Below are 26,668 nucleotides of genomic sequence, written 5' to 3' on the forward strand. Positions count from 1 at the left end.
CACAGAGCCTCAAATCAGAACATCAAGGAACAAAACAGGGGGATATTGTCAAACTAAGAAACTTAAGCAATTTAATTGGAATAAACACAAGTTAAAATCTGTAGAGATGAAGAATAGCATTTAAATCCTTAGTATCAGTATTAATAAGGATATTTAGTCTGGGGCCGCATCTAAACACCTCCCCTCTGCTTTAGAGAACACCACTATATATCCTGCACTACTTAAGTCCTATCCTTCGTGGAATCAAAAACTCTTTTCTTCATTAGTTCCACAGTTTACTGGAAGATGCTAATAGTTTAGCAGTAAGCTACTTCCTTTATACTCCATGTGTGGTACCATAAATGTTTTTTTCTATGTAAATATACATCAAGGGCTTTATTTGAAACCAAATTCAGCAAAAACAAAACATCAAACACCAAAATCACAAATAATACACCAGCAGAAAGCAGTAATCTTTCAGAAAAACAGAGCTACTGGAGAACAATTTTGAAAAATATGTATAACATATCTTTGCACCATGTAAGAGAGAAAAAGCCAATCCAACTAAAGCCGGACATTCACTGTAGGCCCTTTTCAGGCTGATTCTTCAGTCATAAGAGAATTTTTTGGTTTCAGCCTCATCGTGGGTCCTGCGCGGTGTAGTGTAAAGGCGGTAGAGAGCGGCGATTAGCCTCTAACAACCAGATCCCGATTAGGAATCGTAAGGTCTGGAGAAAATGGAATATGTTTGAAATTCATTTAGCCAGTGTGAGATGTTCGTGGACAAATCCTGCTGTTGAAAGCAGAGCTACAAGCATCTATGAGCTGATTTACCAGAACCTCGAGAACTAATGTGCAAGCAAAGGAGTTCTTCTTCTTCTTCCAGATTGTTGAGTCCGACCTGCGCCATCTCTCAGCGTTCAGTCCAACGTGCGGTTTTTGGACGTGCAGCGTGAGCAGGTAGATCACATCAGAGCGTCGGGCTGCACAGCGTGAGAACATACTGTATATCGTGAGCTGTGAACTTTTAAACCTTGTGGATTCATCGTACAGTCTGAGTTGTAGCTGCGTGCAACGATTACAAATATTGCACAGCGTTTGCGCAGTGGGTAGTACTGCCACCTTGCAGCAAGAAGGTTCCCGGGAATCGATTAGTTTGCATGTTCTCCCTGAACATGAGTGTGTTCTCTCCGGGTACTACGGCTTCCTCCCACAGTCCAAAAAAAAACATGGCTGTTAGGTTAATTGGCTTCTATAAATTCTCCTTAGGTGTGAGTGTGTGTGTGAACGGTTGTTTGTCCTGTTTGTCCCTGTATTGCCCTGCTATGGACTGGCGACCTGTACAGGGTGTACCCCACCTCTCGCCCGTAGACAGCTGGAGAGAGGCACCCCTTGTGACCCCGCTTGGGATAAGCGTGACAGAAAATGGATGTACAGTAAGCCTAGCTTAACTTAACCAGTTTCCTCCAAACACTGCTATCCAAATGCTTGCAAAATATTACATCAGAAGTGAAAAATACTGATCTTAATTTTACACAATATGCAAAAACTGTGCAAGATTTTTCTTTTATAATACTTTCTTTGAAAGTAAAAAGTCCCCTAAAAAAAAGAACAAAACGATCAATTCTATTTATAGTAAACAGACCAACTCGGAGGTTGTCAATGATTTTTAGCTACTGCCTTCTCTGCCCTCTGTCCTGGTTCTGTCTCATCACTGCCCGGTCCTGCTGCACAGAGCTGCCAAAGGCTAATGATATGCGAGTAAGAGACTGACACTTTTAGAACTGCATAGGGGCTTTTTAGGGCAACAGATTCTGTTGTATTTGCATCAGAGCTCCGATGGGATTTGAAAAAATATTCCACCTATCTCAGCTTAGGTGTGGATACATCAAGATTTACATAGTGTTTTTCTTATTGTATATATATATATATATATATATATATATATATATATATATATATATATATATATATATATATATATATATATATATATATATATAAATGCAAATCAAACACCCGTCTAATCACCTCATTTCACAGCTTTAACCTGCATTATCTCACTCATATTTCAGGCAGAAACGTTTGCCACATAAGAAAAAGGGGATTAGTTTTAAACTCTGACTCATTTTCTGTCAATTTAATCCTAAACCAGCCACAGCTTCTGTCCCCATCCCTCCTTTTTGGAATCTTGGATCTCATTTCGGAGCGAATTTGTTGCTGATTGCAGCTGAGAAAATCACTCTCCCACCATGTTCTGAGTTCAGAATGGGTGTGTGCTCTAATGCAGCTGGAAAGAAATCCAACATTGTTCAGTAAGCGGCAGATGCTGATGGTGGGGGTTATGCGAAGGACACCTCCAATCTAAATGCATAAGGACATTAGAAAATGAGTTTTTGCTCTTTAGGCTGACTTTATATCATTTCTACAAACGGCCCTATTGGTGCCAGAAAATCCATTAAATGTATTTTCTCTTGAGTCTACAGGAGAGAAAACATGTGAATTATATATAAAATAAGCTTTGTGTCTTCATATAAGTATATAGGTCAGCTGTTGATAAGCCTGCCAACAGATTAATAGTCCTTCGTAATGAGTTAAATTGAGCTTTTTTTCCAGCAATTCCTTTAAGATAGCTTGTTCTAGCTCCAAATGAAAGGATTTGAGAGGTCCCTAAATGCCCGATGTGTTCATACAGTACTGTGAAATAGTCATATTAATAATTGTCCCTCGTAAATGTTTCAGATCATAAAATCCAGAGACAGACTTTCTGGCATAGGTTAATTGGCCTCTCTAAATTCTCCTTAGGTGTGTGTGTGTGAATGGTTTGTCTCTGTGTTTTCCTGCGATGGACTGGCGAGATAAGCACCAGCACCCTTTGCGACCCAGCTTGGGATAAGAGTGACTGAAAATGGATGGATGGACTTTCTGGCATTAACAGACTTTCCTGTTTAAGGTCTTGTTAAAGCATTTAGAGGTGGGTTTATAACTCTGTGCTTCTATGTTCTGTGCAGAACTGAGGTGCGCATCGTTGCCATAACAGCAGTTTCATCATTTTATGCTCTGCAAATTTTACCCAATACGCTTGTAAACTCTAGGGGACAGTCTAGGGCAAAGACCTCAACCCTATGGCACCATATCACATGTAGAGTAAGAAAACAAAATTGTTTTCAACATTTTCAATGTCTCTTTTTCTCATCCATAGTTCATTACAATCTGTTGATGCGGTGATGTTTATGGACCAAGTCATAATGGTCAGTAGATGCTTATATTGCCAAATCCCTATAGGAGACAGTACAAGCTTTTGCTCAACTGCCATGTTTTTCCGCAAAGAACTGCCCGCATAATTACGCATCTTACCAGATGCGAGGAGCAGAAATATCTAGGGATGGTAGATGGATGACGTAATTTGTCTATGCAATGCAACCAGACCAACATATTCTCATTATCAGTTTGTATGAAATCGTACGAAAAGTTATGCACAGTATTTCGTACGTTTTCGATTTTTTTCCTCGAAAAAACAGATCAGTGCGCATGCGCAGCCAGACAGATGAAAAAAGCAGGTCCGCGGTCGGACGTAAAACTGGGAAAAACAGTGCAATAATTACTTCTTGATGTCTCTAACAACGTTACTTGCTGTTTTGGATCTTAGGGTTAGGCGTTAGGGTCAGGGTTAGGGTTAATTGTATGTTAAATTCTATGTTATTGAATGGTGCATGCGCAAGGATATCTTGTCTCCAGGCAAGACGTAAAAATACGACGAAATACCACGAAAAAAACGTCAAAAACGTACGAAATTACTGTGCATAACTTTTCGTACGATTTCATACAAACTGATAATGAGAATAAACTGACCAGACAGCTGCCGTGGCCAATGAAACTGTACAGGGTGATTTTAATGATATGGCTTGCTTTTGTCGTCCACTGGATAGCCAGACAACATTCTTAATCAAGATTGTGTGCTACAGAACAGAACCCATGATCCCCTCAATTGATTTATCTGATCTTCTCGTAAAATCCAGCAGAAGTACTTTTAAACAAGAGGCAACTAGAACTCTTATAAAAATCCACTTTTGTCTCCCCATTCCTAGAATTTTATCCCTGAAAATCTTGGGGATCATGGTGTTTTTTTTTTCTGGCAAACATGGTTCTGTGGATTTGTTGGAGTCAGTTTGTCCTTTTCTTATGGTTTGGTCCCAGCTAAAGCCAGTGACTGCTTTACGTAGTTCTTTTGTGACCTCCTAGTTGAGTTGTTGATGTACTCTTGGAGTCATTTTGGTAGGACTCACTCCTAAGAAATAATAAACAAAGCTATTATCTGTCTATGGTAATAATTGCACTGCAAAAAGCTTTAATGGCCAGAAAAAGTATCGTCAGAAAACTTTGTTTAATCTCAGCAGCATAGGTTGAGCAGTTCTAGCAATCCAACAGTAGACTGTTATTGCTATAAATAAGGAGGAAGGCTGGCTTGAAACTAAGTATGAACCAATAACACAGAGGCAATATTAATATGTGTACTTTGGCTTAGAACCCAGATATTTTATAATTCCCTTCCCTTTCAGCACCAAAAATGGCACACAACTGACAATGCTTTTATGCTTCAGTAAACACCCCACAATTCTGATCTACATTACAATCATTTTCCCATCTCCCAGCTATTACCACATGTCCAACCCCCTCCCAGACGCAAACAGCAGAGAATGAAAGATGAGAATAAACATTGGTTGTTAGTATGGGACAAATATTTCTAAAGGGACAGATTAAAAAATGACCAAGTTGGCTCATACCGATGTTAATGCAGATATATCACAAATCTCTACTTAGAATCATTGGATTTTTTTCTTATTGAGGGTTACCTCAAGCGGAGTAAGATTAGATGGGAATGTGTTTGGTCATTATTTGTCTGAATTGTTTTGTTTGATCAATGCATATCTGTAAAGATAAAGATGACATACAGTACTTGCTGGTGTCCAGTTAGCTTGCTGGCATGTTTGACTTCCAGGAAACTCCTTTTTTAGGAAAACATAGATTCAGTTAGGGGTCAATGTATCAGTTATGTCACAGTTATGTCACTCATTGAGGTGAACGAAAAACTGTGCAGCCTTTTTATGCACACAGTTGACAATAAAAGTTAAGTTGTTGCTTACTTCCTATTACTGTTCCTTTGTATATGATAAGATGCTTTTTTTGTCATTATTCATCCAGGGTGCATACAACACATTTAGCAGATAATGTAAGATGGAGAGTTAGCCTGAGCCACTGCAAAGAGCATGATAACACTAATGGCCAATCTGAGCAGCATGTCTTTAGTAGTCGGGGAACCATAACACCCAGAGGAAACCTACGCAGATACAGGGAGAGCATGCAAACTCCTGGCAAAAAGGCCCTGGATGAGCTCCGACTCAAACCTGGGACGTTGTTGTTGTCAGGTAAAAAGTGCTAACCATTGCATCATCGTGGCCCCCAGATTTTTTTATTTATTACTATAAATTGATAGGGTATAAAAGGTTATAAAAGTATAAAAATGTTATTATTGCCAGTGGGAGGAAAGTAAGAGAGCCTATTAGTCAGACATAGTGTAGCAGGTGTTTATCTTCAGCATACTGAGAAGAATCTTTTTGTTTTCTTCCCATTATGTTCAGACCCCTGTAGGCATCTTTTGCATTTTCTTGACTCTACGTATTCTTTGTAATTTATTCCTGTTTTCCTAATTACCCATCCTATTTGCTTTTCAAATGTCCTCACCTTCTGCATAACTCCCTCCCTAAAATCTTATTCTTTAGATTGAGAAAATGCTTCAGTATACCGACCCATAGATTCTGATTTTTCTTGTATTAATAATATTTTCAACAAAAAATGTACATAACTGGACATAATCAAAACTAATTCACAGTTTATTGCAAATTTTTGCTCTGCATTGACAGGTCTATACCTTCAATCTAATTGGATGGGAATCTACGTTGCATTTGACGCACCACTACAAGATGAATCGACAGATTCTGCGGTATTCATTCGCGGCAAACCATTGCAGCTTGGTGGCGGTGGCATTAGCATAGTAGTATGGACGACGAGATGATTGAAAATGAACACAACGGAGATCTAGTCCTATTGGCAGACATCCATTTAAAATGTAGGCAACGGCATGAAAAAAGTGGTTTCTACTTTTACTTTTATACTTTAAGTAAATTTACAAGCCTGTACTTTGTTACTTTTACTTGAGCAAAGAAGTTTAATCAGTAGTTCCAATTTTACCAGAGTATTTTTTAACTCAAGTATCTGTACTTTTACTCAAGTACGGAAAGTGAGGACTTTTGCCATCTCTGATTTTAATATACTGTAGGTATTTGCTGTGGGGGTCTTTTTAAATGCATAGTACATATTGTAACTACAGTGCTGCAGGTAGTTGATGAGAATTGCATTGCAGTTCATTAAACAATGTGTTTGGAAGGAGGAGAAAGCAGCTACCTCTCATTTTAATCACAGTTTTGAATCCTCACTTTTCTCCTCCCACTAATACATGATGAATCCTTTAATTTAGACTAAGGGTTATTCTTGAACAGCTCCTGAGAGGGACAGGAGGAGGATCTAACTACCTGTTGAAACCTCAACAAATATTCTCAGAAGTAGGTAACCCATTTGTTCAGGTTTTCCTAGGAGAATGTCAGTGTTTACGATGTACCATAAAATCACTTAAACACCAAACAATTACAAAGAAAACAAGCCAGAAGTGGAGGCTCAGCACTCATATGTCCAACCCATAATATAATTCTAGTTAGTACCTCAAGCTGAGGTGATCAAGGTTAAGAAAGCTCTACTCAGGCAGCTTAATGATTAAGAAATAAGGTATTAGTAAACCAGTGTGGTCGTCTGAAGTAAAACCATTGTGGTAATTGTCTCCAAGCGAAAATTGGGACCACTGGTGCAGAGCTCGTTAAGGCAATGATCTGAGTAAGGCAACAATTGTTACCCTCGGTGGTGTAGTCTGTGTTTTCCTTCAATATCCACTGGAATTTAGAAAATTTTCCGTCATGGATTTCCAACTTATTCTTGCCATTTTTTTTATGTTTGCCATTTTCTCATAAAGACATTCTACTACGCTACAATCTTTGACCTATTGTTTGTCACAACCTCATTAGTAAAAAACATCCAACAAGCCAAAGAAGTGCAAAACCTAATTTGTAATACAATTTCCCTCCCTCATCAGCATCTTGGATTTGTTACTTTTTTCCTCTAAATCCCAAGTAAACTATTCAGGGCAAACACTGTAGACTTCATGAATAAGTCAGTCATACAGATTTTAGGGGAGTTAGTCCATAAACACACACACAGACAGGATGCTAATCGGCAATTATACGGTTCCAGTGGAAACAACAGATCATTGTAGCATCCATAATGCTGATGATAAGTAGGGAGATCAAGCTCATGGCAAGCAGAGTGGAGTAACAGGATTTCTTTTGCAGATTTTTACCCTGATATTGTGGCTTTAGACGCTTAACTAAAAGTGTTGCGCTTCCAGGTAGATCTGGATGCTGAAGAGCAAATAGGACAAAAAGTATACCTTTACTTTTTGTGGTTCGATAGATTCCCAAACTCATCACCAGATACCAACGTATTTGAGGTTAATAAGATGGTCTGTTTCACTTTGATGCAATTTTAAAAATCACAGTTTAAGAAAAACAATTATCTTTAAAGCATTTAACAGTTAGTACAGCCATTTTAAGTTGAAATATCAAACCAAAACTCCATGTAAAAAAAGGTTATATCCAATATTCTGTGTTTTTTAACTGTCCTTCAAACACAGGGTCTTAGAGATGCTATAAAATTGATATTTTAACGTTCAGGGGCCCCGTAGTGTCTAATGTAGCTACTCTACATCTCCACAAAGTTGGGGTGTTTAAAAGATTTTTATTTTCCTCATGAGATGCACAAGTTTTTAAAGGTATAGAATACAATCTTTTATTTCTGGGTTGATCATCTAAATAAGTGGTCGTCCTAATTGTCAGTCATTCTGTTGACATGTTAACGTAAGATCATCCTACGTGCTCGCCCCGTCAGCTATCTTTTTCTATGCTAACGCACTTTCAGGCATAAATCTGTAGTGAGCTACAGTTTCGAACAGTCATTGAAACTCACATTTCACAACTCAGTTCTTTGAAAATGGCCGAGGATCGAAAGAGAAAAAGTGTCTACGAAGTGTATGAGAAGAAAAGAAAGGCCTCAGAAGAGGCAGATGTATCCCGGAATGCTTTGGGTGGAAAGCTCTCCTCGCAAAGCATTATGGGATTTTCTGCCACAGCAGCCCACTGTCGCCATAGGCTTTCGTCAGACAGCATGACTAATAACAAAGGCTCCGTGCACTGGAGAAGGAGTTACGTGACCAACGGGGAGCAAAAAGCAGTGATCATCTGTCTGAACGGTCAGTTAACTGAGTTTACAATAAAGTCCACTACATAGTCCCCTCTCTATATAGTGATTTAGGGATTTAGGTGTTAGAGCAGATGTTCAGGCACAGTAAGGTTGTATGAGCTATGAGAACAGATTTCGTGCATGAGGAGAAATGGGCTTGCGCAAGTTCTTGCACGCGTTTAATTGGTGTTCCCTCTTGGGAGTGGGTACAGGGTTTTGCATGTGTTTTTTTGTGCATGTGAATTTAAAAAATTTAAGAAAATCTTCCACAATACCTTTAAGTTTTGAGAATTTTAGCGTCTCAAAACCCACCAGGTCGCCGGCGACCCGTTTTAAAGCATTTAGAAATAATCACTCAGAATGCATGAAAATTACACAGGTAAAATGTTTATCAATATAGACATGTTAGACACCGTTGGAAAGCTTAGATTCTCCACAATTCAACTGTCAAGTTCATTTCAAGGACCTGGCAGGCATCAAAGCACAATTACAGCAGATATAGCAGCATTTCAAAATTTGAAGGCATCCGGAAGCTGTTTTATAAATCCAATTTTCAATTGTTTATACTCCAATCGTCCATAAGAGTCCACAGATTAAAAGTAATCCAGCATATTTGGTATAAAAATATTCCATGATGACGGTTGTTGACATCAGAAAAGTTAGCTGCTCATAGCTAATGCTTAGCATCTTGCTAATATTCACTTCCTAGCCCGTGATGTTTGGTATGGTTCTTTACATTGTCTTCTTAATACAAGACAAAAGTGTCCACATATTTGTATGACACGATTTGAGCCAGATGCAGTCGCTGAAATCTCACTTCCAGTCACTTCCTGTCAGCCAGTGACGCACCGATTAGCGCGATATTACGCCTCATAGAGTCCTGCTGTTATTGGTTAAGACCACGTGGGTTATTTGGCTTTGTAGCCAATCAAATAAGGTTTCAAACAAGCGTAGACATGGGTGGGTAATATAAACCAGAGCCGTTTCACCAGCTTGCTTGTTCAATGCGCGCAGTTCAAAGCTGAATAATAACGGCCCAATTTTTTTGAAGTTTGGACACTGATTTTGTTTTAATCCAATATCTAAGGCTAAAAAACATCACTGGGGGTTATTTTAGCTTGAAAAGCAACAGTTTCTCTATTTTCTATATATTTTTATGTTTATTGTAGGTGTAAAAGTTATACATTTTGTTATATGCACTGATTCTGGAAAAAAAAGTGGAAAATACTTGCCAACAGTTGTGTCGGGACGTGATAGCGAACTTCCTGTTTAGTTTTTCATCTCTTTAAAAACTGGTGCGCTCTATTTCATCTTTGTGTCTTAATGGCAGCTCAGATCCATAAGGATTCTTACTATCCAACAAGTGGTGCACTCTTTTAATCATGTTTAGGTTAACAGCAGAGCAAAATGCTACCGTAACAGCTGTTTCTGCCCCTAACATGCTCATGCGCTTTTCTACCGTAATAACAGTCAACACGCAACATTTCCTCCCCTCATTCATAAAACGGTCAAATTGGGGATATTTCCAGGGACAGGTGTAGCCAGGGAAAGGTGGTCCAAAATGGGGACTGTCGCCTGATATCGAGGACGTCTGGTAACCCTCCATTTAACCCATCCCTCTTGGGAAGCAGTGGGCTGAAAATGTGCTGTACCCAGGGAGCAGTGTGGGGTTAAAGTCCTTTGCTCGGGGACTCAGAGTGGCAGTCTGTTGGAGTGAGGCTTGAACTCAGAAACCTGTAGGTATCACCTTTAATATAAACAAAAACTGCAAACTGCATCTCTGATCTTATATAAAGAATCATTAATTTATTTATTCATTAATTTATTTAATATCCCACTGAAAAAAACCCTTTCCAAAGTGTTCTCTTTGCTCCCAACACCGACAACTAAAACTTAGAATATGAGCTTTTAATATAACTTGAACTCCAAACCTGCTCTGTGTGATCAGGGAAAAAAAGGTTTGCAGTTGTTTTGGTCTGTTTTTTCCCCATACAAAATCGTTGGGAAACATCAATTCTCATAATGTTCGACTCTTTTAAGAGCACTGAACTCTCCAAGCTTCAACGTGTTATGAAGAGCCCGGCTTGAACGGTTCCATACTGGATATGTATTATGCTCGGTTTCCTGCAACTTACAGCTATTTGATGAAATATAGGAAATCATTAAAACATGTCCCCTGTTCTGTTAAATGTCGGGCAGGCCACCAGTGAGGCCTAACTTTGATGGTGAAATAAGTCTAAGGTTGTCAAGGAATGCAATTTCCATCAGGGACCTGTTTGAATTAGAGCTGCAGTAAATTCAGACTCAGACGCCCCTCGTCTGCACAGCCTCTCAGCTTTCATCACATCTGATGGAAACTACTTTTACACCACACACAGTGCGTCAGGCTGCAATTTCCCCCCCCCCCATTTTATCATCAATCTCAATAAAATAACTAATGGGACAGCTGACCCTGTAGGGCTGAAAACAAATCATTACAGCTGCGCTACGCCTAGAGATGGGCTTCCTGCAGGTTTAAGCGAGTTAGAATGTAGATTCACTGGGGAAAAAAACATCCGTTTACGTTAAACTTTATTCTAATAGAAAAAGAAACGTCTGTTAAAATAAATACCCTTCTGGGTCAGGGGTGGTGTGATACATTTTGATCAAAGGTGTATATTTCATATTTGCACAGAGCAAGGTGGTCTTCACGCAAATGCAATGCAAGGTTTATAACAAGCATGCAGCATATGGGTGTGTGGATTCTGCATAGCAGCATAAGACAAGATTCACAGCTCTTTCTACAAATGAGGGACATTTATAGAGGTTGCATTTTGGGTCAGCATGCAGCAGAAACTGCAATGAGTCTGGAGTTTTAACCCTTTATAGGGCACTCAGTGAAAGACTTTAAATATCTAAATTAAGCAAATTTCTCTTAAAATAAGTGCATTTTTTCTTGAATTGAGCAGGTAGGTGAGACATTTTGCAAATGGAATAAGATCATTTACATTTACAATAAGGGAAAAATTACAGTCTCCTATTTCAAGTGCATAATATAAAATAATCTTATTTTCAGGATAAAAATTATCCTTTCACTGGGAGATTTTCTTATTTACCTACTCAAATTAAGGGTAAATACACTTATTTAAAGACATTTTTACTAATTTTTAGATCATTTTTGTAGGGTGTTATTGGAATCCAGGACAAGACCTGATTATCTTTGTAATATTAAAAAAATATGGATATTTTGATGGCAAAAATGAATGTCAATGTAATAACAAGAAACGCCAACTTGCCCAAATATATTAAGAAAAATAACAAAACTGCTTTTATACGAAATTCATGAAAAACACTTTGAGAGTGAAAGAAACACATTTTTTTAGGTACAACATAACCTTAGAGGCTTATTAACCCTTTAGCTTTACTTTCTAACTTTTCAATTAGCTGTTTACCTTTTTTTCTTAACTTGTTATTCTTTTTTTATACTTAATTTACAGTAGGGCATATATCATTCAAGGGCTCATCTAATTGGTCAAATGCCAAAATAAAATGCATAGCCATGTAGCAGTATCTTTGCTAAATGGCGGGATATAGATCTTGTGCTTCTAGACCTCACTGAGGGATGGGGGAATCCATTTCTAAGGGGAATGCAAGTGATCAAAAACAGTAACTTGCCCTATAAAGGGTTAACTGAGAACTTGCTAAAAGAAAAACAGACAACATTTAAATGAATAATTTTTAAAACGCTGCTTTTACACATTTTAACCAGAGGTTTTCCCTTCAACCTAACATTCCATAAAACTGCTTGGATACAGACCGTCTGCTGAAAGCTGCAATGTTCCCCTGATCATTATTTAAAAGTTCTTTATTTTTAGAGAACTTGAATTGTACGTTTTCCAATAACCGTAAATAATAAGCACCATTCTTTACAAGAGATTTTCCTTTCACTTAACTTCCCTCCAGTGTGCTTGAATATGGCAAACTGTGAGCAGTGAGTATTATTAGCAACCATTTGTGGTTAAAACGACACCTATCCACATCAGCAGTCTTCCTCATGACCCCCTTAAACCAGGGGTTACAAAGTGGAACTCGCAGGAGGTCACGAAACACCAAATAAGGGGTCACAAGATGATTTTTTGTATCTACCGTTCCGTTAAAGGCAGAAAATCATCAGCGATTTAAAAAAAATGAAATGAACAAAAGTAATCATAAATAAATAAAAATGTTTTTAAAAATGGAAAGCAAGATATTGATTTTGAATATATTATTAAGTAAGACACGCAAACAAGCCTGATGGAGCTCCTACATTTTGTTGAGTAACACTTTGAGGCAATCAGTGAAATCTGGTGTTTTTCTTATGTTCAGGAGGAAGGTTCATTAATTTGTCTGGGAAAGTTTGTATTTTTATATATTTTTTTATACAAAAATTCAGAATAATATATTATAAATATATTTATTTTACCAAATCACCATTTATTATATTATTATTGTCATGATCCTGGCACTGATAGCAGGCCTAATTGCTTTCTCTATTCACCTGTTTTAGTCTGTCCGGTTGCTCATTAATGCTATTTAATCCACCTGCTCCTGCTTTTATTTATACGGCTTAGTCCCAGCCATCAGGGCCAGATTATTGCTCTTGCTCTAGTTGTTGTTTTCAGGGGCCAGTGGAGAGACGGTTTTTAGCGTTCCTGATTTCCTGATCCTGATCTGCCTCTCATCCACTGAGTGTGTCTGTTCCTGTCTGATCTCTGTGAAGAGAGCGTATTTTAAGTGTTCGGTAGTGTTTCTGATTTCCTGATTTGCCTCTCATCCACTGAGCGTGCCTGTTCCTACCTGAATGCTCTGCCTGAACTGTCTGTGGACTCCTGGAACCCTGAACCAGCCTGATCCTGTTCTGACCTGGCTTTTGACTGCCGGACCTCTGAGCCTTCCTGTTGTGATCTGTTTCCTTGACCTGGCTTCGACCCCTGCATGTTCTCCAGGGCTGAAGCATCTGGGACACTCTGGGCAGCACTTGCCGCATCTTGTAGGCAGCCCACCAGCTGCATGGTATGGCATTCTATGGAAATGGACTGAACTGTTAAACCAGAGTTCTCAGTGATAGGCGGCGCCCCGCCCTAACTGCTGGTCCCCCGGATCCACAGTCCGCTACTGTTTTCAATAAACGTTTTGAGTTATCCCACTGTTTAGTCTTGAATACTGGGTCCTTCTGTCCTGCATCATGACAATTATTTCTTATTAATTTAAATATAGTTTTCTTTAATGGCATGGTAAATGGCAAGGTAAATCTTCAAGAACAAGTGGATATGGAGGGCACAAATGTATTTATTTAAACCGTGAATCAGATATTAAATAGATCAATAAATAATGAGAAAATGCATACATAAATAAATATAATAATAATATAAAATAAAATGCAAATATTTTTATTCATATGAAAAGGATACCTAGTGAAGTAACTGTATGTATTTGGTTGGAGGTTCCAAATCTGTGGAATTTAGGGCTGCAGCTAACGACTATTTCACCAATTGATTAATCTGTCGATTATTTTTCAATCAATTAAGAATAAATCAGATAGCAAGAGGTCCCTTAAAGAAGACTTTTCACGAAATCAAACCAGGTTAAACTAAAACTTTTGAGGAGTTGTGGATAGACCGTATTGACAGATGAAAAAGATTGCTTTTATCTTAAATGCAAAATGTTGATATATTTTTTACAATCTTGGTATAATTACTGTGTGGGTTGCTCTGTCAGCTAAAAAGCATTTTTAACAGTCTGTACACTCTAGTTAATGATTAATCGATTACTAAATTAGTTGACAATTATTTCAATAATCAATTAATCATGATTAATCTGATTGTTTCAGCCCTACTTGAATTGTCATTTTCTGGGGTCACAGGGGTCACGGGCTGTAACCCATAACATCCCCATATAATAACATTTCTAGATAAAATTTGCTCCTTTTATTCCGCTGATACACATAATTATGATGCTCCTAGAACTAGACTGGATCCAACTGTAAAATTCAAAGGACTGAACTAGTTTCTGTTTACCTAGATTTGTTCAGTTTTTCTTGTAAAGTGGCTTTTTGTATAACTGGTCCGAAAAGAGCGCAAAGAGATTATTTAATATGCCGTAGGAAACCATATCTTAATGAAAGAAACACCGAGAGCTATTCTAACATAAACCCAATAGAAAAAACATTCAAAAGGAGAAAAAACCTAAAATGAAGTTATAGATGCAAAATAGATAGAAAATCCAACATTCCAGGCTGCAAAGGGTTGAGTTGGATCTGAGCAAAATTTAGTCCTCATAAATATGTTTACCAACACACCATGGTGCATCAGAAGCTCAGCTTTCAACGATAAGAAGCCACGGGCTACAGAAGTAGTTATTAGTATTATCTCGGCAGGCGCTGCTTCTTTTGTTTCTCTACCAAAACAACAAGGCCATTTTTCACCCTTCCTCTCACCTTCTGTCCCCTCAGCACCTCCACAGAGGTGTTAGAGATACATTTAGTCATCAACACGTCTGAATTCCCCACAAAGGGCGGTAATTTAACCGTCATGTCATCAAAAAATCCCCCTGCCATTCTTTAAGACCGTCCTCTGCTTATTGTCCGTTCCTTTTCTTAAAAAAACAACAACAAATAAATAAATAAATCTCTGACATTAACACAATCTATCATGCTGTCAAAGAGCAACGTTTGAAATCTTCCCCCCTTTGTGTGACGAGGCGACGAGAACCGTTATAGATCAAGGTGAAAACTATGAGGAGGTGTTGTTGAAATGGCCTTGAAGGCAAAATAGGGTAAGAAAGGTCAGTGAATTTAGCGGTAGCTACGTTTGTTTTCATGCTAATAAAAACACAAATGCAGCCTCTCCTATAATCCTCGAGGGCCTTGTCCAAAATTATTGAATTATTATGGCCACTGCAGAAAAAAGGGATGCCTAAAAAAGAGGAAAGAATAAAAACTTAATCCAACAGAAAATATTTTTAAAAGAAGTCAAATGATCCTTTCATCCGGCAAGATTGATTTCCTTGATTTAAGCTTTTTATTTTAAAGTTGAACATCTAAAATTACAAATTATGCCTTAAAACAGGATAAATGATCACAATGCTTGTTTCTTCTTGGTAAAAACCAAATAATTAGGTAAGAAGTTCTTACCAAATCATTTGTTTTAGTGTCAGTGTCCAAAATTGGTCAAACTCAATCTGTTTTATTTAATTTATTGTGACAAACAACCAAGGAAGGAGCTAAAGAGGGGGTCAGGGAGCCATGGCCACAAGAATCAACATATTCTCATCAGTTCGTATGAAATTGTATGAAAAGTTATGCACAGTATTTCCTATGTTTTTGAAGTTCTTCCTCGAAAAAACAGATCAGTGCGCATGCGCAGGCAGACAGACTTGAAAAAAGCAGATAGACGAAAAAAGCAGATCCGCGGCCGGACGTAAAACTGGGAAAAACAATGCAATGATTACTTATTGATGTCTCTAACTACGTTGCTTGCTGTTTTGTATCTTAGGGTTAGGGTCAGGGTTAGGGTTAATTGTATGTTAAATTCTATGCTATTGAATGGTGCATAAGATGCGCATGCAAAAGGATATCTTGTCTCGAGGCAAGACGTAAAAATACGACGAAATACGACGAAAAAAAACGTCAAAAACGTACGAAATTATGGTGCATAACTTTTTGTACGATTTCATACGAACTCATAATGAGAATACACTGCCAGAATCTTGGCCTTTTAAGAATTTAATTTTATGTTTTAAGGAAAAGAGTTGGTCTCTGCAGTCATCTATGCATTTAATAATATAATTATCTTTTTTACTCATTTAACAAAGATATCATAAAACCATAAATTAATTTAAACTGCAAAGATATATAAATATGCGTGTAGCTTTATTAGCATGGTTATAGATGAGCTCGTTCATTTTCCTGTTGGCTCATTTTGATCCTTATAGACCAGAAGTTGTGCAACCTGCAGCAAAAGGCTATTTGGAAGCCCTAAAATGATGAAGAACTACCCAATGGTTTTTAATAAATTATAACAAATACCAGTCTAAGAAGCTTCAGGTTTTTAAAGGAATATACAAACTGAATTTTCACAAGTCGCTCGCATAAATGTTTCACCCAAAATTCAAGATTTATGCAATTTTATTACATCAATTCGCTTTTACTTTTGCATATTAATTAATTTCTATTAACAAAGCTTACATAAATTAAATGCATAGATACCAGGTTTATATATTTAGAAATAATATAGCATACTTAGTCAAAATTAAGTGTATTTATATAAAAAAAAAATAACGTTTATTGTGCGAATTGGCTAAATATAACCAAAAAGCAAAAAGAAAGAAATAACTGTTAGTTATAGGTAAAGAGCACTGGATTGGACTCGCGATATATGATATAAAATCTCTCATATCAAATCCATGTATTGGATCAGTGCATTTGTAGGACACTAGGACACAAGGGAAGACATCAATTATGTAGATGTAATTAAGAGTCATTAGATTAGATTGTAGCGTAGCAGTTATTAAGGAAAAAAAAATGGGAAGGAAATGACTATTATGCATCTAACACACCTGGAAAAAGAAAATTCTTTATATAGGGATATAAATTATATGATAGAAGTCTGATCTGGCTTTGCAGACTTTTTAAAAGCCTTAAAAATGGTCACAGACTCACCATTAATCCACCTGGCTTGTGGGTCGTGAATCTGGAACTCGGGTTTAAACAGGTCCTCCACCGTCAGCTTGAACTTGCTGCTTTCAAGAGCGTCACCTAGGAAGCCAAAAAGCACGTTCAAATCCTACTAGTCACATAGTTATTGCTAAAAAGCTCAGCATATCAAAGTGCATAAGCTTAAAAGAAAGTAAAAAGGCTCATTTCTAACAATGCACTGTGGATTTTAGCTTACTGGGCGTTAGGACGACTACAGACAAGGTGATGAGCGAGCAGACCACCACTATAACCAGGAGAGAGATGGCGATGCCCTTCCAGTTCCTCTGCGGGGGGCTGACGTCCACAAACTCCTGCAAATAAGGGTTAAAAAGGCATCAGAACACCAGAAATGAAACCTTTATGTAAAAACTGGAGCCAAACTGCGGGTATCAACGATACACAAGCTGAAACACATTTGGTTTACTTGGAAACTTTACATTTACAGAAATCTTTGAATGAATAATTTATTTATTACAATTCAGAAAATGACATTCAGACGGAAGGAAGGGTGTTAAACCACAAGTGTTTGTTTTGAAGCCATTAAACCGCAATGAAGAGCAATCGTCCTGTCCAGACAAAAGACTACCCACAGAAAGAGGTTTTTTATTATTATTTTCTTCCCTTCCTTTCGGTTCTAAATAATATAACCTATGATTCTATGAGGAATCTTTCAGCTCTTCTTTGGTAAAGTGACAGACATCTTAAGAAAAGTGGGTTCGAAATGCAGATGGAAAATGGACAAAGGGATACAGGCTTTCAGTTTAACCACATATTCTCAGCCGTGGAAACCGACCGCAGACGTGAGGTCAAACGCTTTCAGCAGGGACACCGCAGGGGGCTGTAATAGGCACCTGACATATCCTGGTTTCTTAGAGACAAAGAAATGTTTGAAGCCTCGTTCAAACGGCAAAAAGCCTCTCAGAGGAATTTTATTATGTAAAAAAATAAAAAAAAGCAGAAAGGCAGAAGAAAACAGCTGCAATCCAACACACTCTGAACCATTAAATCATTTGGTGTTTGAATATAAAAAGTAAAAACTATCAATATTTAGAAGCAGAACAAACTTCAAATTTACATTCATATTATAATTAATTATTATTCAATTTTTAAATCTCAGGTGTTAGTATGGCTGATTTATAAACATTAAAGCGCCTGCAAAAAATCTTTATATTCAGACGTCAAAGGGAAAAAAAAGCTGTCTTCAAATGAAAGCTTCTGTGAAATAAAATTTGACATTGCTGATTACATTTAAAAGACAGAATGATAAAAGCATGAAAAATCTCTGAAAAAAAAAATGTTTTTGTTAGACAAAAAGCTATTGCAATAGAGTCAAATAAAAAAAAACTCATATTAGTCTAGAAGAGACATAATGGTGGTAAAATTAAATAAATAATTGATTAAAAATTATGTACAAACTTGTCTTGCAATAATATAAAATATCCAAAGGAAACTTGATAAGAGGTTTATAAGACAAAACAGCCCAGGGGTACAGCTAGATGGGGGGCCAGGGGGGGCCATGACCACCATTTTAACCACTACTACCAGGTGATTTGTTGTTCCCATGTGGACTTGATTCCCGACCTGGAACATGCAGTTCACAGCTTGACCAGAAGGTGGCAGCAATGGTACTCTTAAACTGAATGTCCTAATCATTTTTGAAATTCAAAAATAATGTCTTAACCACAAACTAGAGATGTCCCGATCCAGGTTTTTGCACTTCCGATCCGATACCGATATTGTTTTTGGACTTCCGATCCGATACCGATACTGGCCGATACCAGCCTATCCGAGGATGTATTTAAGTTTAAGTTAAAGTATTTAGCCTTAGTTGTAAGGCTCATGTTGAAAAGGGTTTTAGTACTCTTGATAACATCTAGCCAGCTAAATTAGGTGAGATTGAATAAAACACAATGATTGGTAACAACAAACTTACCTGTTTATTAAGAGATAAACACAAACTGGACAAAATGACGAATAGCAATCTGAAATTGCACAGTGAGCAGTAAAACTGTAAACAGTTAAAGGTGCAAGTATTACTGTAAGTTTTAATAAAAATGCAAAACAGGGGAACACTGGCGCAAAATAGTGGAATGGATCGTTTCAATCGGCGAAACTGGAAAATACGGACCGGATTTTTTTTTAAAAACTGGATCGGCAGTCTGGATCGGCATTTTAGATGCTTTGCCGATACGCATTTTTTTGCCAATATCGGCGTCCCGATCCGATACGTGGATCGGATCGGGACAAGCCTACCACAAACTTTTATTTTCTGAACTAGCTTTTGTGTTCAGTGGGAAAAAATGAAAGGTATGTCTCTGTAAGTCATTTAGAAGCATGGGCGTAGGTTTGCACAGGGACCATAGGGACATGTCCCTACCAAAATTTGGGCAAGATCCACTTGTCCCTACCATTAATTCTACGTGAAAAACATGCTTATAATTTACAATACAGTTAATATTTTAAATGCTAAGTGTCAGTTCCTCTTATAGTTCCCGCGCCCATGTAAATACAATACATCTATTTGCAGTCCCTTGAATATGTTATTTTGCTTTGTTTTACACTACAGAGAAAATCAGCATATTAGATCAAAAAAATAAGAGTGGGTTTTACCTCTGTTTACCTGTGCAAAATTCTATTTCTTAAAAAAAAATAAAAAAACACACAGGATAAATACACATACAACAGACATATTTAGACTATATTTGGTTAAAAAGGCACGTATTTACCTTCCGTCTTAGTCACTGGTAAGTTCAAATGTAACCCTTTTCAAAGTGTTAAGTTGTCCCACAGCATCTTGTGTGTTTAGTGCTTATAGGATTTGTATAAATTTCACAAAAAATGCGGTTTTCTCTTTAAACAAAATGCGCCCTGACGTTCACGTCAAGCATAAAAAAAATAGGAGCATGCATAATGCACAGGACCACTGACATCAGACCAATTCAACTTTAGTGACCAATAGTGTCCTTATCAAAGTTGAGATCAAACCTACGCCCTTGTTTAGAAGTCTCACAAGTAATTAGTGACAAATGACAAATAAACCTTTTTAACATATGTATTCATGTATGTATATATTAATATTACAGACAACAATATTAGATAAAAGGTATAGTATAAAAGGTATATGTCTTTCCCGAAATACAGGTGAGAAACACCACAAGTTTTTGCCCGATTCCCCAGTAGGGCAAGAATTTTTGGATCGGGCTGAGTTTCACTCTAATACCTAGAGTAACGAGGGGGGATTAGCCTCTGACAACCACGTCCCAATCGGGAATCATAAGGTTGGAACAAAATCAAACATGTTAGAATTTCAGTCAGCCCTCATGAGGTGTTCGAGCTATGAGCATCTACGAGCCAATTTACAAGAACATCAGGTACTGCGCATGTACAAACGCATGTGGTTTTTGGACGCGCATTGGAAGCAGTTAGATTGCATCATTGGGCTGCACAGTGGAAGAACATATATCGTGAGCTGTGACCTTTAAAACCCTGCAATTTCATCTTACAGTGTGAGCTCTAGCTGAGTGCAAAGATCGAAAATATCATACAGTGTATGCCCGGGTTTATGTTTATTACCAAGGGCTTTATGAAAATCTTGCCATCTTTAATGATTAACTTTTAAAATGCCGATGTCATGCTTGTTTGTTTTCCTCTTGGTACAGTGTAGACTGATCCCAAACTGGTTCTGGTACCCTTTGACAACCAGTCCCTGCCGGGTCACCCCAATGAAAATTGTCTGGCTATGCCACAGCTCAGGACAGAACCCCGTCCAGATCAGATTAAAGTAAATATACTACTGTTTGAGTAGTGTTCTAAAACCTTTGCAGAAGCTAAACCTGTCAATTTGTAAAATGGTCGTGTCACGTCGGCAGGACCTACACTGACTGTCTGCTTTATTAGACACACCTATCCAACTGCTCTTTGACCAACTCAATGCATTTAGGCATGTAGACGTTGTCAAGACGATCTGGTGGAGTTTAAACCGAGCATCACGATGGGGAAGAAAGGTGACGTGACCATAAACGTGGCATGGATGTTGGTGCAAGATGGGCTGGACAAAGTATTTCAGAAATGACTGATCTAATGGAATTTCTAGGGTTTACAAAGAATGGTAAAAAAAAAAAAAAAAGAAGATATCCAGAGAATGGCAGTTCTATTGGTGCATATGCCTTGCTGATGCCAGAGGTCAGAGGGGAATTGGAAGACATGTTTGAGTTGAAATAAATGCACCAGTACCTCAGATAATCACTCAATGTCTGCAATGTCCAGTCAGACTTAACTGTTATGGACCAGAAGGAGAGAGAACAAATAAATGCACTCCCCCTCTCACCCCCAATTCTGATTTAGAATAAAAATATTCAGATGTTTTCCCCCTGCTAAAGGTGTCCTTGTTCATGCGACACAATAGATAGGGTCCAATCCCCCATCTTTGGACTTAATAAACATGCCGAGCACACCCAGTTAATTTTGCATCAAAATGAAAAGAGGAAAGGATGTGAGTGACTTTAAATTAGGGTTCATTGCTGGGCCACAGATGGCTGCGGCTCCTGTTGCAGACTGCTGCAGGCTACCGTTTCCCAACCGACAACGGCTAAAGTGACATCGGCACTTAAATGTAAGGGGAAGACTTGAGTAAAAGGATGGAAACGGAGGGCTAAAGTGGTTATTTGATGACAGAAATGCTCGAGCATTAGAGTGATTACAGAGAGCAGAAGAGACGCCATTCCTCATGCAGAGGGCATTGAGGCCCTTCTGTGACATCCCAATAATTGTTGATTTTATTTTCATTTGTAAGAACCAGGAGTCCCAGCAGAAACCTGAGTAGTAGCTTTTTGAAAGAAAATATGAGCTTTATGGAATCATTAATTCATTCAAAGCTGACAACTGAAGACATGACTCACAGAAACTGTATTTCAGAAATCTCTCTTATGCATTTTAAGGATATGTATAATAGTGTAAAATAGATTTTTGAATAGCTTTCTGCATGTTAAGAGACAAAAATATGACAGTTTTAGTGACTCTATGAGGATGAAAACATCTCAGTTGTAGATTGTTGTTTTCTTACTGAAATCTGGCCTTGAAGGAAAATAAAAAATGTTGTGGGTGGGGAGGTCATCTTTTCTGACTTAAGTGGAGATATTCGGAGAATGTATTAAAATAAAGAGGAGAAAATGTGTATTTAAAAAATAAATTTGATAATTATTATGAGAATAAAGCCATATTAATATGAGAAAATAATGAAGTAAAAAAAGAGTCAAAAAAGTCATTTCTTTTTAATAAGAAAAAGGCGTCAATAAAGTTATCAACCAAGCTCACCTAAACTGTAGTTTAACTCTTATGAAAATATGGCTACTTCCTTAATCTTGTAATATGGCATTATTTTCATTATGATGTCACTTTATTCTCATAATGTTAAGACATTTTTTCCCAAGTATTATGACTTTAATCTTTAAAATTACGATTTATTCTGTATTCTCCTTCCTATGACTGCATTTTCGTAATGTAACGACTTAATTCTGATAATTTAACCCACTTTACTCTCATAAGGTTACATATTTATTCTCGCAATGATATAACTAATCTTGCAATATTAAGACTTTTTTATTTTAATGTTAAAACTTTGCTCTGGTCATTCTGCAACTTTATTATCAAATTTAATTAGTTAATTCTGATAATTTTATAACTTTACTCACATAATTTTACCATTTTATTAATACATCTTGTAATATTATGACTTTATTCTTGTAATTTTACAACGAATTAGGTCATGTAACTTTAACCTTGTAGTGTTACAACTTTATTCTCATAATGTTAGAAGTTATTCTGGCAAAGTTTAAAATAATCTCCTAAAGTCACTTTATTCTGGTAATGTCACCACTTCATTCTTATAATGTTAAACCTTTATTCTGGTAGTCTTGTTAAACTTCCTTAAAATTCCTGTAATGTTACAACTTTATTGTCACAATGTTTGGACTTTATTCTAATAACATTACAACTTTATTGTTGTAGACTCCATATTATGAGTTAAAATTTGTAATTTTGCTAATTTAGTTTCTGAACTTTACTACTTTAATCAGATAGACCTCATATTATGACTTTGTTCTTATAACATTATCACTTTAAATTTCTTAATTGAGAAAAATATACATATATATCCCTTTGTAGGGCCCCAATACTCCATCGTACACACAAAACACAAACATTCTTATTTTTAGCTATTTGTCCTTCTGTTGGTTGCTGGACTTCTTTGCAGAGGCGTAACCAGAACATTTTTATAAGGGTGGCCAATAACCAATGCACACTGAGGGGGGGGCGAAAGCGGATAGGCACCAGAACCTCAGGGTCAATCTACACTGTTCCAACAGAAAAATAAACATGCAAAACATCCATAGTTTCTAAATAAAGAGAAACTACACTTTCCTACAGCCTTTGCAAATAGGTAAAAGCATATATTTAAACGTCCATGCTTTCTAAATAAAAGGTATAGTGGATAAAATTCTTTCAGTTTTGAGTTCTGGGGTGTAAATCTTTTCCATCGTCATTACTTACCTACTTATCTCAATAAACATAAAATTGATATTTACAAGCACGAATATCTACATAAATTGATTATTTGATAAGTTTTTGTTAAAATTGTTATTTTTCGATAATTTCACTGAAGACTTCCAGATGACTTGCAGAGACACATTTTCCCTTTACCCCATATAACACAAAATCTAGTTCTGAAAAGTATGGAACCCCGAATGATTCATAATTAAATAAATAAAAAACTTTATGAAATAAATACCATTTTGATAAATAACACACAAATATATAATATGGCCATGAAATAAAAAGCAAGGTAATGTTATTATGAAATACTTATAGCTATTCTTTAGTATTTACTTCTTGTTATTTTTTTTATCATAATTGAATATTTCATAATAATTATTTTCATAATATCATACTTTAAAAAAAAAATGTATTTCATTTTCCAAGATTTTGTCAAATAAAAAAGTTTTTCCCAAAGCCATTTTTTATTTCATAATGCCATTTTCCACAATGGCCTTTTGTTTTTCATAATGTCATTTTTCAGCAGAATGACTTCGTCTGTCAATCAAAGCTAAGGGGTTGGACCTCCGCTGGGTCTGGCGTCTGGTTACCTGCGTTAGCATGAGCAGTTTGTAACGCTGATGCTGCACTGTTAGGTGAACGTTCAGGCACCACCTGGTCAGAAACACGGTGCTGCAACGCTCCTCTCTCAGGCTGAGGTGCAGGATTCGTGTTACTATCCAATCTATTCGCAACTTCTCTGAGCAATTCTACAACTGACTTCTCTCCAGCTGCCATCTCATCGCTAACAAGCCGCTCACTCCTGGCCTCCAGTTGGTGATAAGTCTCCGCGCTTGAATCGATACTGCAAGTGCTGCTGCTCATGTCTTAGTAAAGGAGCAGCCAATCACCTAACTGGCTCTGCCTTGCCTGCTTTGATTGACAGATGAGGTCATTCTGCTGAAAAACAACATTTTGAAATAAAAAAGGCCATTGTAGAGAATGTCATTATGGAATAAAGACAAACTTTGGAAAAAAGTTCTTTATTTTCCAAAATCTTGGAAAATTAAATAAAAAGTAATTATTTAAAAAAGCATATTGTATAAATATTGTGAAAATAATTATCATGAAATATTCAATTATGATAAATATAATAATAAGTAGATATTAAAGAATAAAAATATATATTTCATAATAACATTACCTTGTTTTTATTTCATGACCATATTATATATTTGTTTGTTATTTATCAAAATTGTATTTATTTCATCATTTTCTATTTATTTATTTAATTATGAATCTATTGGGCTTCCATAGAAAAGAGCATGAATTCTGTATTTATCATTTTTGATGTTAGTATATTGATGTGTATAATTTACCACAAAAAATGTAAATGTTTTGAATATTCCACTTGAGAGTATTACTGCTGCAACCATCTGTATTAGAGGGAAAGAATGGTAGGGGTGGCCAATGATTGGGTAAGGGTGGCCATAGCCACCCCTGGCCCCCCAACTAGCTCCGCCCCTGCTTCTTTGCTTACTCTTTCAAACATTTCATGAGGACAATGAGACAAAATTTAGCCCAGCTGACTTTAAAGCATCATCAAATAGGAGGAGTCTACCTGGATGCCTGTTCTGGTGTTCCACTCAACATAGCGGACCTGGCTCTTGCCAAGCAAATATCTTTAATTTAATGTTGATTTCATTTCCAGCTCCTGTCATAGGCACGTGGGGCAGATCACCACTTGATGAGTTTCTAAATGAATAAAGCTTCATTTTGGCTGTGCTCTCCCATCCTAAATCAAAACCACATTCAGTCCCTGATTACCTAATGCTACACAAATTGAAAGTAAATCTCAGATTGTTGATCTCTAATGAAATTTCACTTGGTTATTTTCCCATCCCCACATATTCGCCCAATTAGCACCATTCCCAGCGCTCACTCAAAACACGCTCCCTCACATCACCTTAAATTATTTAGCTGATAAACAGCAAATGTGAAAGCACAGAAAGTAGAAGGTGTTGGGTTGCAAATCAGCTGCGTCTAATCATCAGTTGTATCTCCACCTCTATGAAAGCAGGAGTTTGCAGCTCTGTTACATGCCTGTATGTGTTTATACAATGTGAAGGTGGAAAGTCATCAGAGATAGTCTTCATGGGCTCCTAATGTTATAAAATAAGGCAGTAACCGTTAAACAGGGAGTATAAATTACGCTATCCCCAACCATGCTGCTGAGTAATGGCTCCTTCCTCGAGGGTAAAGCATTAGCCAGCCTCTTTACAAGATCTTTAGCTTTTGTTCTTGGGTTGATTTCCAATAAAAGACGTTAATCTCTGGGACTATGTAACAGACTTCTAAATCGAGTTTACATTTAGTTGAGATTTGCGAAAAAATCCAAACATAAAATTAACCATTTTAGAGCTTTAACAAAAGATATATGTTTCAATGAGTCAGTTGAATGTGATCGGATTGATTTATCATTATCTTTACATAATACACTGGAAGAATGCACATCCTGACCATGGGAAGATAAAGAGGCGGCTGCTGAGGTGGAAAGTGTTTAATCAATGGAGCAGGAGGAAGTGATTCCCACTGACACACACTCAGCAGTAGGGTCGTTTTTTTCTGCATAAACTCACTGAGCCATCATCATCTCTCTGTAAGCATTAGTTCAACATTTCGGCGCTAATTCCCGCCATGCTCCCAGTACGTTTCATCAGCCACGGTTCGCTGCAAAAGCGGCCTGCTCCCCGACTCACGTCGGTGCAAAGCAAAGCAGGCGAGGAAGTCAATTGTGCGTGTCGGTGTTTGGAGGGCAACAGCCGTGTGTGTAGGAGAGAGAATTTAACGAGAAAAAAAAAAAAAAGACTGGACTAAAGATCGTAAACCATAAACAGGCGGAGCAGGATTACAGCTTAGATATTGTACGGATGACCAGTGTGAAAGATGCAAAGAGGTGTCAGAGTATTTGGAACAGCTAGAAAGCAACTATAGTGTGGAGAGATATCCTAAACAAAAATGGGACCCTGAGTGAAGTCTGATCTA

The 26,668-nt window shown here is 37.2% G+C and overlaps 1 protein-coding gene across 1 annotated transcript in view; it reads right to left on the reverse strand.

Annotated features, from left to right (window-relative positions):
* Window positions 1-26,668, reverse strand: part of LOC119781566 (inactive dipeptidyl peptidase 10-like) — a 107,017-nt gene that overhangs the window by 37,554 nt on the left and 42,795 nt on the right. The window contains exons 2-3 of the mRNA XM_038282066.1: window positions 17,292-17,406; window positions 17,060-17,155 (exon numbers count right to left, since the gene is read on the reverse strand). Of these exons, the coding sequence (XP_038137994.1) occupies window positions 17,060-17,155; window positions 17,292-17,406 (211 nt within the window). The remainder of the gene's footprint in view (window positions 1-17,059; window positions 17,156-17,291; window positions 17,407-26,668) is intronic.

The sequence above is a fragment of the Cyprinodon tularosa genome, unplaced genomic scaffold (genome assembly GCF_016077235.1).
Source record: "Cyprinodon tularosa strain WSP-4 unplaced genomic scaffold, ASM1607723v1 ctg18, whole genome shotgun sequence".
In the NCBI taxonomy this organism is placed as follows: Eukaryota; Metazoa; Chordata; class Actinopteri; order Cyprinodontiformes; family Cyprinodontidae; genus Cyprinodon; species Cyprinodon tularosa.